The sequence below is a fragment of the Rhinoraja longicauda genome, chromosome 12 (assembly GCF_053455715.1).
Source record: "Rhinoraja longicauda isolate Sanriku21f chromosome 12, sRhiLon1.1, whole genome shotgun sequence".
Taxonomy (NCBI): Eukaryota; Metazoa; Chordata; class Chondrichthyes; order Rajiformes; family Arhynchobatidae; genus Rhinoraja; species Rhinoraja longicauda.
In genome coordinates, this window is record NC_135964.1 from 41,622,597 (window position 1) to 41,634,858 (window position 12,262).

Sequence of the window (12,262 nt, forward strand, 5' to 3'; positions counted from 1 at the left end):
GTATCCTTGTCATGTCTTTGACGTGAAACATTAACGTTTCTCTTTCCACAGATGCTGCCTGATCTACTGATTGTTTCCAGCAATTTCTGTTTTTACTTCTACTTCTGCCAAGTATTGGCCTGTGGTGATCTGGTTTCTGTTCTATCATCTGCTCAGCTCCAAGGCTGAGAAATCTGTTTGGTTAACAATGCATCAGGTTCAATGCACCCATTGGAATTAATTCGGAAAAAAAATATCCATCAAACTTTTTATTTGTTTTAATACAATTAATGTTAATCTATTTAATTGTAAGTGTTTGTATGTATTCAGCACATAATTCTTTCAAATTAATAATTAACATTTTATTTTTATCTTTTTTTAAAAGTGTATTTAAACATGAAAGATACCTGCTTCTTGCCTTGCTTTCTGTTGTCATTTTTTTTCATGTTATAAGTGGTATGGATGGTATGCCCATCTTAGAAAATCTATGTCTCTGAATCAGCGAATAAGATGACTGGGGTTTAAGGCCCGCTTATGAAGCTTTTACCCCAAAAATTAGACTAACAATCCAGAGCATTCTTCTGGAGTGCTGCAATGTGTGAAGTGTCGACATTTGAAGGAGATGTTAACCCTATCTTCCATTTGGGTGAACATTAAATAAACCATGGCAATATCTTGGTGGGGAATGCGTATATGCCACAAACTGCCCATGATTCTAACAACCCCAGGACCCCATCTCTACCTGCGTGATTGCATGCCAAGCTAAGAAACTAAAATTGGCTCTTAAATAGTAAAGATTAGGAAAGCTTAGATCTGAACAAAAACAAACCTTCTATGACCGAAGACACAATTCCAGCTCTGTAAACAATAGCTTCTTTTTCTCTCAATGTTACTTTGTTGGCGTGAGCAAGCTTTTCATATTCATGAGCCTTTTCCAGTGCTCCCTGGAAAGATAAACAATTGCAATTTGTTTTCCAGTTAAAGATGTATTAAATACAGCAGCATTTCTGTTGCGCCCGTTGGTTTTAAAATAATGAAAGGTCATTCAACCTAAATGGGAAACCTACACAGATCTATTAAAACCTTCAGATAACTATGCACTTTACAGTCGGGTAGTGGTAATTTTCAATGATTTTGTAGATTAGTGGATGCTAACAGAACTGCCGTGGACTTAATGATGCTCCTTTTGGAGGAGGCATAGTTTTAGTTTAGTTTAGTTTAGAGATACAGCGTGAAAACAGACCCTTTAGCCTACAGAGTCTGCGCTGAACTAGTTCCCAGTTACAGAGAACTAGTTCCCAGTTTTGCATCCGACACACTGGGGTAATTTACAGAAGACAATTAACCTACAAACCTGCTTATCTTACGAAAGTGGGAGGAAAATTGGAGCGCCTGGAGAACACCCACATGGTCATTGGGAGAACACCCACATGGTCATTGGGAGAACACCCACATGGTCATTGGGAGAACACCCACATGGTCATTGGGAGAACACCCACATGGTCATTGGGAGTTGGACAGACAGCACCCGGGTCAGGCTAGAACCCGGGTCTCTGGTGCTGCAAGGCAGCAATTCTGCCGCAGTGCCACCCTGCAATGAACCTGCCTCAACAGCTTCTTCTGGCAGCTCGTTCACTACCCTTTGCGTGACGGGCAAAATTCCTCCCCCCCCCCCCCCCCCCCCCCGGTCCGTTTAAAATCTTTCTCCTTTCATCTTAATTGCTTGTACTTGGAGGGATGGCATGCAAAGCTGTAAATATTTGGGAGGTTTTGTTTTCACTATTTACTTGAATCTGTGGCAGGTACAATGCAATGTTTAAAATACATTTAGATGGGTGCATGAATAATAATAATAATAATAATAATAATGCATTACATTTATATAGCGCTTTTCATATACTCAAAGACGCTTTACAGGGATTTAGAGAACATAGGGAAGTGAATAAATAGATAAATAAGTAAACGAACAGAGAAAGGAGACAGAAGGTGAGGTGACCTTCAGTGGTTGAAGGCAGTACTGAACAGGTGAGACTTCAGTGATGTTTTGATTGTGGTGAGTGTGGAGGAGTCTCTGACGGTTTGGGGTAGTGAGTTCCATAGGGTGGGAGCAGCGATGGAGAAAGCCCTGTCCCCCCAGGATCTGAGTTTGGTCCGGATGTGGGGGGATAGGAGATTGGCAGCAGCAGAGCGGAGGGTGCAGGTGGGAGTGTGCCTGTGGAGGAGGTCGGTCAGGTAGGATGGGGCCAGGTTATGGAGGGCTTTGTAGGTCATGAGGAGGATTTTGTACTGGATTCTCTGGGGGATGGGGAGCCAGTGGAGTTTGTAAAGGACGGGGGTGATATGGTTTGGAGCAAACCTCAGGCAAAAAGGGTCATCTCAGTTATAAACGCTGATCAGCATGGATGAGTTGGGTCATAGGGCCCTTTTTCCATGCTGTATGACTCTAATTAGGTTATACGAAGATGCTGTTTGTCGAACCGTGGCTGATAAAGGCATTGAGTGACTCAACAAGACACTTACATTTACAGCATCTAACAAGCATTTGGTCCTTGTTTCATTTTAAACCTTGTTCGTTCATTTTAAACCTATCACTTGCTTTAGGGTGAGGGTGGCATCCAAAGCCGGCACACACCCAGCCTCCTTCTGGTGTAGCACCCCTACTGCTGCCTCTCTCCAGCTGCCAATTGCTCCCACTGTCTCCCACAATGCCATGTCCTCTTCTCATTTGATTTTCCTTCCCTTCCCATAACCCAAGGGCTAATAGCAATTCCGGCAGTAGCTTGATCAATAATCGGCATTTTGAAGCAAATTAATCCCATAACAGAATCTCCTGGAACCATGATACGCCATTTGTCGCCATTAGCACTCCCTTCGATGATGTCCAAACCCCGTTGCTGTACAATACATTAATGAAGTAAACAGGATGTCAGGGGTTATGGGGAGAAGGCAGGAGAATGGGGTTGACAGGGAAAGATAGATCAGCCATGATTGAATGGCAGAATAGACTTGATGGGCCGCATGGTCTAATTCTGCTCCTATCACTTATGAACACACGAAAGATCAGGTGCTCACCATTCTTTGTCAGTGTGTCAACAAAAACATTCATCAACAATACAACAATAGACTGAAATTCTATACTATGGGAATAGCAATCACAATTTTACCCCCAAAAATTAATGTTTATTTAGAATATTCTGCTCTTAAATTTCAAGACCTTAAATTTTAAAGCAAACAATATATATTTCAAAATTATGATGCATAATTTGATAGTGTCACAGGGTTTGATTTTTGTTTACGAGTAAATCCAGTTAAGCTTGTATGAAAGTGATGGTTAATACAATTATCCCATTTTGTTACTGTGATATCTGTATGCAGCTTTCTTGAATGAAAGGGCGTTATTAAATAAGCCAATAAAAAGCAGTATCGCTTGGTGCCTGGTTTGCACTGACTCAGTTTATGAAGAGTTTGCACTAGCAGTAGGAGGGAAAATTCCAGTTATGTGGGGGCAGGAGGATTTCGCTTTGGATTCTGTGAGCTTCAGAGAGAAACACAACTGAATGAACTGCAGGCTGCCTTTTTTAAAAAAAAATTAAAGCCTGACTCGTTTTTAACCATTCAGCTTTACCTATGGATACTGTCAGGAAGAACATCTTCACTCTGCGCTGGTTAGAACTACTGCTGAGTTTTGCCTGTTTATTTCTCATCACTCCGAACGTTTCAGCTGACTTCGAATGGACAATCATCTGTCTTTTCTGTGGTGTACTGTGCACCACAATGAACAGCATTATACTCTTCCTGGAGAGTGGTGCCAGTAAGGACCAGTGTCGTCATCTGTCACATTTCACTGAAGTGTGTATTTTCAGTCTTGCTGTTGCATTCACGACAGAGGCTCTTGTCCAAGTGATCAGTGTTATTGAGATTGGAATGCTGTTGCAACCTGGCCAGAATTATTTTGAACCTCCCCCGACTTGGCTAACGGACCTTCACTTTAAATTAGCCTCAACAGTTTGCATATGTTTGGCTTCTTTATTCTACTGGATCGATCATCACCACTCCAGATACTGGATTAGGCAACAAGGACTACCTAATGTTACACCAAACTCCACACATGGAGTGAATCTAACATTTTCTTTGATTTTACTCTTCTTGTTGTGGCACTCTGAAGAAAAGGGAATTTTTTCCACCATATGCATTTATTTCATAGCTCACATTATTTCTGTGTTCAAGGCTGTTACATTTATACTTCCTTTAGAAGTGTTCACAGTAAAGATCAGACCAGGAATCATTTGTGCCAACATGTTGCTATTATTTATATATGGCAAAACCTTATTATTGTGGCCTGAACATGTTCTGATGCAATGTAGTAATGAAGTATTCGTAAACGTTTGTTCTAAGAAAGAAATTGATATATTGTGCATGTTTTCCTTTTTCCGTTTTTGTTCTGAAGGAGTTACCTTTACAATACTTTCAGGTTTTAATGCCTCACTGCTCATTTATGAAACAATATACTTACTTAACTTTCATGAAAGCAATATGGATAATGTTATCCAAGTTGGACCGGTGTAATGCAGCCATTTCAATATATATATTTGATGAAGTGATATAAACAATTTGTTTGTCCTATTTATTTATTCTACAGAATTCAAAGTATTAGAAAAAACATGAAAGATCAAATCGATTCAACAAATAATATTAGAAAAATCTACAGAATCATGGGACTAGTAGACTTACACTGATATTACTAATACATTTTTTCATGTGTTTATTAAGAATCTTACAAAGTAGACAATGGTGAAAGTTGATGTCACTGAAAAGTACTACTGAAAATAAGGTTATTAAAAATAAGCTGTCAAAAAAGCATAACTAATGCAAAGCAAAATGAAATTTGAAAATAAATTTGAAGCTTTTTTCGAAATCCATTTTCTTGCGTATTCTGTATTTTAGCTGTTTCGGTTAAATCAGAATTTAATTCATAAAGTTATTCCTAACTGTAACAAAAACAAAGTGCAAGGTCGAGACCCTTCTTCAGACCGATGAAAACGTCACCTATCCATGCTCTCCAGAGATGCTGCATGACCTGCTGTGTAACTCCAGCACTTTGTGTCCTTTTTGTGTATTAACCAACATCTGCAGTTCCTTGTTTCTCTATTACCATTGCCCACTTCCTACCATCTGGAGTGGTCATTAAACAGGAACACAAGTGGGCCATTCAAGTCAATACTGTAACTACAAGAGCAGGTCAGAAACTGGGTATCCTGTAACAAGTGAATCACCCAAAGCCTTTCCACCAGCAGGTCAGGAGCATGGTTGGGTATTATCCACTTCAACACTGTTCATATCCATCCAGACCAAAGGACTTACTCGAATAGCAAAACACAAAGTGCTGGAGTAATTCAGCGGGTCAAGCAGCATCTCTGGAGGACATGGATAGGCAATGTTTCAGGTCAGGACCCTTCTTCTGAATGGTAAGTATATTGATCTACCTGATGGATCTAGCCCTTGGAACCTCCTACCCCAAAATAATGTGGGAGTTCCTTCACTGGAAGGACAACCACGGGTTAAGGTACTCAAATGGACACATAGTGCTGGAGTAACAGTGCATCAGGCAGCATCTCTGGAGAACATGGATAGGTGACATTTTGGGTCGAGACCCTTCTTCAGACTGTATTTTCAAAAAATGCTTTTTCTCCGAAGACGTTGGCTCACCGCCATTTTCTGATATTTAGGGATAGAAAGTATCCCTAATCTCAAGAAATTATACAAAGAACCCGACATAAAGGAGGAAAATATGGGCAAGGTGGCCCTCTATTGAAACCCTGTCACAAAGACAGCCTGTTAGAATGTTCTTCTTATTGCACCAGTAAGTGAAGGGTGAGAAGTTGCCCACCTTAGGATTTCTTCTTTCAACATTCTCTCAAAAATCAAACATCCAAATCTTTTTAAAAACCCTCCATGCATACTGTTTGACTACCTTTGTTTAGATTAAATGAGGACTCCTCGTTGTTGGAAAAATCATCAACATTCATTTATAATGGCCCAAACCAAGAAAGAAGCAATTTGATTTCATTTTGGAAAATAAAGTGTGGCAAGTAACTGCTTATCAGGAGTGGAGCACTTCATGTATAAAAGTTCAAGGCCCAGTGTGAAATTAGTATCCTTTGAAGAAATGCATTTTGGAACTTCTCGCAATAGTCCAAAAAGTTTATTTCTGAGTCAAAGGACTCCATGTATTCCCAAGCAGTTCCCAATGCATCAGTCTGATCTAAGATTGCATACTGAGTTGTGCAAAGCCATGTTGCTACATTTGGATCATTTCCCACCATATTCCATTGGCCAGCTCATTGTTTTTGCTGGGTAAGTTGCACTGTATCCCCTATTTTCAAGCAAAAGACTATCATTATTTAAAAATGCCTGTGCAGATAATCTGACACTGCTCTTTACAATACACACACAAGTTATTGAAGAAGGGTCTCGACTCAAAATGTCACCCATTTCTTTTCTCCAGAGATGCTACCTGACCCGCTGAGTTACTCCAGCTTTATGTGTCTATTATTAATAACAACCTTGAATAAAATGGGCTGCAATGCACGTTTTCGGTCTTTACTTTCAAGAGAAATCGATTCACCTCACATAGATTTACAAAATGCTGGAGTAACTCAGCAGGTCAGGCAGCATCTCAGGAGAGAAGGAATGGGTGACGTTTTGGGTCGAGACCCTTCTTCAGACTGACCTGCTGAGTTACTCCAACATTTTGTGAATAAATACCTTCGATTTGTACCAGCATCTGCAATTATTTTCTTACACCACCTCACATAGATTTTGCTTTAGCACAATTGAGCTGGGAAATATCTGGCTGATGGTTGCCAAGTTATCCCTTCGGGAAACCGAGTTGAAATTATGTATTAATAATGGTATAAATGACCAATAATCATAGCCAAACTGAGTAATGGGCCACATTTTGTGATTCAAAACAAACGTAGTCATTGACTAACCTTGAGGACGCTCATAATATCAGGGAAACAAGTCAGCAACCCTTTGTACTCTTTACTGATCTCAATCAGGCTGTGAGCATCTTTTTTTGGCTAGAAGACAAACAAAAATGCACCAGGTATTTATCATACCATTAGATATTTCTGAAGTCATTAATTTTACAAAATGGAAAATTTATGATTAAATCTTAATCAAATAATTACAGTTAATAAGTCTAGTTTACCTGATCAAAATGAAGATTCCCAATATCATCGTATGTTTTTCCAACAAATGATAAAGCATTCCCAATTGAGCCTTTTCCTTTTGAAAAATGATAACAAGTTTAATCTGTTAAAATAATCTGAGAATTCACTTAGGCGTCTGCACTCCAGCACTCAAGAACACTATACTTCAATTCCATATTTATATAATATTCTGTGGTGTAGCATTCAAGATCTTGTATAGGAAGGAACTGCAGATGCTGGTTTACACTAAAGATAGACTCCATCTGAAGAAGGGTCTCACACTGAAACGTCTCCCATTCCTTCTATCCAGAGATGCTGCCTGGCCCACTGAGTTACTCCAGCATTTGGTGTCTATCTTGCATGCAACATCTTACAGGCTGGAATTTCATTCTCCAGCTTTCAGGGTAACTGTAGAGATTATAACTATAGAGATATACTGTACACATATAGAAAAGTAATTGCTTAAGGTTCAGGATTTGCTATACCTACTGTGTGTAAAATCATACAATTAATTACAGGGGTTGTTTTAAATATATAGAGGTTTGAAGGACCTACGAGGTACTTCATTAACTTTATTCAACAGTCTGTCAGAAGTACATTTCATGCGATGTCAATCCAAAATGATGCTTGTGCATCAAGCCTCTTGTCATTAGATTTGCAGCAAAGAAGTTGCACTTTATCTGTTTTTTGGACTTTCACCATCAGCAGAGACATGAAATCAGCCCAAAGAAGATGATTACATTTGCATTGTTTAAATTGCCCTCTAGAATTGGACTAATACCAGCATGTTTACAAAATGTACTGAAATTGGAACCAGCAAAGTGGAAAAAGGGTACAATGTGCTGGAGTGACTCAGTGTGTTATGCAACATCTGTGGAGAACAAGGATCGGTGAAGCTTCAGGATAGGTGACATTTCGGGATAGGTGAGTTATTCCAGCACTTGGTGCCTTCTTTTGCAAGCCAGCATTTGCAGTTCCTTGTTTCTAGTGGAAAAAGGGAATACTATATTAATTATTATTATTACTGTGCATTATTACATGGCCACACATGACTATTCATAAGTAGCACCAATGTCACACACTGCTATTGTAAAAGAATTGCACGTAATTTTGTGATCAATGCAGATCTCCAAACAGTGTATCATCTAAATGCGTTCTAGGATTGAAATAGATTCATCTATGGTTGGGATTTTTAAAACAATAGCCACAGTAAAACTTCAGAGGACACACAAGAAACTGTAGATGCTGGAATCTTGAGCAAAAATCAAAGTGCAGGAGGAACTCAGCGGGTCAGACAGCATCTGTTGAGGGAATGGTCAGACAACATATTGTGTCGGGACCTTTGTCACTGTCACGGTGTAGTGATGTTGTCCAGTCAGCAACATATAATTCTCATAATTTTCTAACCTCCATACTGTATGTTCTTAGGAGGGAGGGGGCGGGAGGGCAACTGTTTTCCAGTGGACCCCCAACCATCAAAATTGTTAGCACTTTCAGAGGTGTCTGTGTACCGAGTGCCCATATTATTCAGCATTCAAGTTCAAAACTGCTCCAAAGCAGCCCCACGAATTAAAGCAAGTTCCTGTTAAGAACTGCATGCCATGAGCATGAAAATATTGCTCCATCTCAATGCACTTTTTAATGCATTCAAGAATTACCACTTGAAATTATGTTGGCTTTGCAGAACTGGACAAAACTAGCTTCCATCATTTTCAAACAAAGATTTGGTGATCTAGTTACCGCATATCATGTCCAAAGGTGGTACGTTCTTTAAAACAAAAATAATGCATTTGGGAGTCTGGCTAGCAGCAAAATATATCAAACCCAAGACATCCAAGGTCAACCTAAAAGGTCTGTCAAATGCATTTGGTTACGATTTATGATGCTTGCTGTATTTGTTTAAGATATAGCTGAGGCCAAGATCTTTATTTCTAAATTAATTGTTAAAATCACTAGATTGACACTAAAGCAGTCACTTTACCATGATAGGTGCTTTTATCAAATGATGCTGACAGATCGGAGAATGCTCTTCCTATTTTGATGTATTCAGACTTCAATGCTGAAAGAACAGATTTAAAAATTACATTGCAAAATTTATTTTAGCACAACTTTGAAGCATAATGCAGCAATCCAAAGAATATTGCCATTTATGTGAAGTTTTCATAATTAACACCATTATTAATTTATTAACATAATAGATTCATCCAAATATTCATAGTACTCTACTTCTTTAGAAGGCTTAGGAAGTTTGGCATGTCCCCAACAACTCTCACCAACTTCTACAGATGCACCTTAGAAAGCATTTTATCAGGTTGCATCACAGCTTGGTTTGGGAACAGCTTTCATCCAAGACCACAAGAAATTGCAGTGAATTGTGGATGTAGCCCAGACCATCACACAAACCAACCTCCCTTCTATTGATTTCATTTATACCTCATGCTGCCTTGGCAAGGCCAGCAGCATAATCAAGGACGAGTCGCACCCTGGTCACTCCCTCTTCTCCCCTCTCCCATCAGGCAAAAGGTATAGAAGTGTGAAAACACACACCACCAGATTCGGGGACAGTTTCTTCCCAGCTGTTATCAGGCAACTGAATCATGCTACCACAACCAGAGAGCAGCGCTGAACTACTATCTACCTCTTTGATGACCATCGAACTACCCTTGCTTGGACTTTGTTGGCTTTTCCTTGCACTAAATATTATTCCCTTATCATGTATCTATACACTGTAAATGGCTCGATTGTAATCATGTGTTGTGTTTCTGCTAAGTGACAATTAACTAAAGTGAACTGAACTGAAACTGAACTGTCTTGCCTTTAGCGTCAGTGGTGACTTGAAGTATAATCTTAATGATTTAGACAGCAATTGGAAATATTTGGTGAAATTTTCTCATGGCTCGGCAGCGTCACACCGAAACATTATCGTTGTTTTTTTTGCTTGCGGAATGGAACCAGCAAGAGGAACTAACCTTACATTGATGTATCAATCACACATCAGTGAGCCATCTACTTTCTAATCTCCTATGCTTAAATTGACAATTGACTGGAGTCAGGGACGTTTTTACAGCATTATGGGCCCCCGGGCAAAGCAGTGTACTGGGGCCCCTACCGTTACTCTCCCCCACCCCCCTTTCCCTACCAGCCCCCCCCCCCCCCCCCCCCCGTCGTGCCGGCGAAAAGCACTTACCGAAAAGCACTTAGCGATGGACTTAGGGTGCTACATTGTTGCGAAAAGCACTTACAGATCGCTGTGAGAAGCACTTAGTGACTGAAAATGTTGCGAAAAAAGCACTTATTGAACCTACATTTTTAAAGTAGTATTTATTTATTGCAAGTCACTTAACATACACAGATCAGCATGGGGCCCCTATGCTCGTGGGCCCCCGGGCAAGTGCCCATCAGGCCCATGCGTTAAGATGGCCCTGACTGGAGTAACTCTCCCCCACAAAGTTTAGCCCCCAAATAGGGGTAGGTGTGAAGAAAGAAGATCTACTAAACAACTCTCAAGGGGTGGGGTGATATTTGGGGTGGTAAGTATCAATGCAAGCATTTGCTATGAAATGTTTGAAATTGTGTCAAGGGTCCACCAAAAAGCTGGTAAAATATTTAAATCAACAGGAGAGATCAAGAGATTTCATATTTTGCTTAAAAATCATTTTGGATGGGTTTCAGGCAATGCTTGTTTTAAAGAAACCTGTTTGCCAACCATTTTCCCACAGTATGAACAAAGAAAGGGTCAAAACCTTGCCTTTGGCGAGCAGAGCAAGCTCTTCCTGTTGATGCAATAATGCTCCATGGCAAACATTCTCCAGGCTATGTTATTATCTATGGTACTAACACTGGAAATTCTAAAATTAACCATGGTGGTTTTAAGGATTCTTGTGATTCTGCCCAAGTAGTATCATTTCTGAACTGTTATTGGGAGTAGCACTAAAAGGCAAAACTCACAGATGCAGACTTCATATCAATGATGATCAGGCCTTTGTGTTACCTATTCCTTGTACAGATTCAATAGATAATAGACAATATCGAGCCAGCACCACCATTCAATGTGATCATGGCTGATCATTCTCAATCAGTACCCCATTCCTGCCTTCTCCCCATACCCCCTGACTCCACTATCCTTAAGAGCTCTGTCGAGCTCTCTCTTGAATGCATTCAGAGAATTGGCCTCCACTGCCTTCTGAGGCAGAGAATCCCACAGATTTACAACTCTCTGACTGAAAAAGTTTTTCCTCATCTCCGTTCTAAATGGCCTTCGCTTCCCCTTATTCTTAAACTGTGGCCCCTGGTTCTGGATTCCCCCAACATTGGGAACATGTTTCCTGCCTCTAACGTGTCCAACCCCTTAATAATCTTGTATGTTTCGATAAGATCCTTGCAGCTATTTGCAACTTCTATGGTAATTTTGCCACAATCAAATACGTTCAACAAATATAAAGTATTCTTGTTGAAATTGAAAACCAATATTATTCTCATATTTATCCTCTCATGTTGTGAATGGCATGCCATTGGGGAAATTATTTGCACAGCAATCTTTAATACTGTATTTCATTTTTAGATCCATTAGCAAGTTCTTGTGTCACTACTGGTAGATACTTGCACCAGAATTGTTCAGGTACAGTTTCTAAAGACACCATTTTTACGTTTTGCCGTGCATTAATATACATACTTCCAGTGCAATGAGCCATGTGTTCTTCCGTTACCGATATAAGATTTCTGACACTTTCTCCCATACACTTGGCAAAAGTCAAACATTTGTCCGCTTCTTCTCTTTAAATTGAAAGAGAAATAAGTTGTCAACAAATATAAAGAACTGACCCATCACACCCAACATTGTAAAGGGTATAAGATTGTAATTAGGTTTAAACTCAACAGTTAAACATTTATTAATGGTTTTACTTTCTTCTTCGTACTTTTGTGCATCAATATGAATGACTTGCACTGCGCTCCATCACACTGCTTGACATTTTGGCAACTTAAGATACTGCAACTTAATTAATCATGCATTCAAACCTTATAGCTCGCCATGAGCTCCCCCCTTGTATGTATCTAATTGAACTGGACAA

The 12,262-nt window shown here is 39.7% G+C and overlaps 1 protein-coding gene across 1 annotated transcript in view; it reads right to left on the reverse strand.

The window, feature by feature from the left end:
• Positions 1–12,262, reverse strand: part of LOC144598579 (sorting nexin-9-like) — a 40,937-nt gene that overhangs the window by 2,409 nt on the left and 26,266 nt on the right. Inside the window, exons 12-16 of the mRNA XM_078408763.1 lie at positions 11,866–11,966; positions 9,175–9,252; positions 7,193–7,269; positions 6,972–7,061; positions 809–923 (exon numbers count right to left, since the gene is read on the reverse strand). Coding sequence (XP_078264889.1) covers positions 809–923; positions 6,972–7,061; positions 7,193–7,269; positions 9,175–9,252; positions 11,866–11,966 — 461 coding nt within the window. The remainder of the gene's footprint in view (positions 1–808; positions 924–6,971; positions 7,062–7,192; positions 7,270–9,174; positions 9,253–11,865; positions 11,967–12,262) is intronic.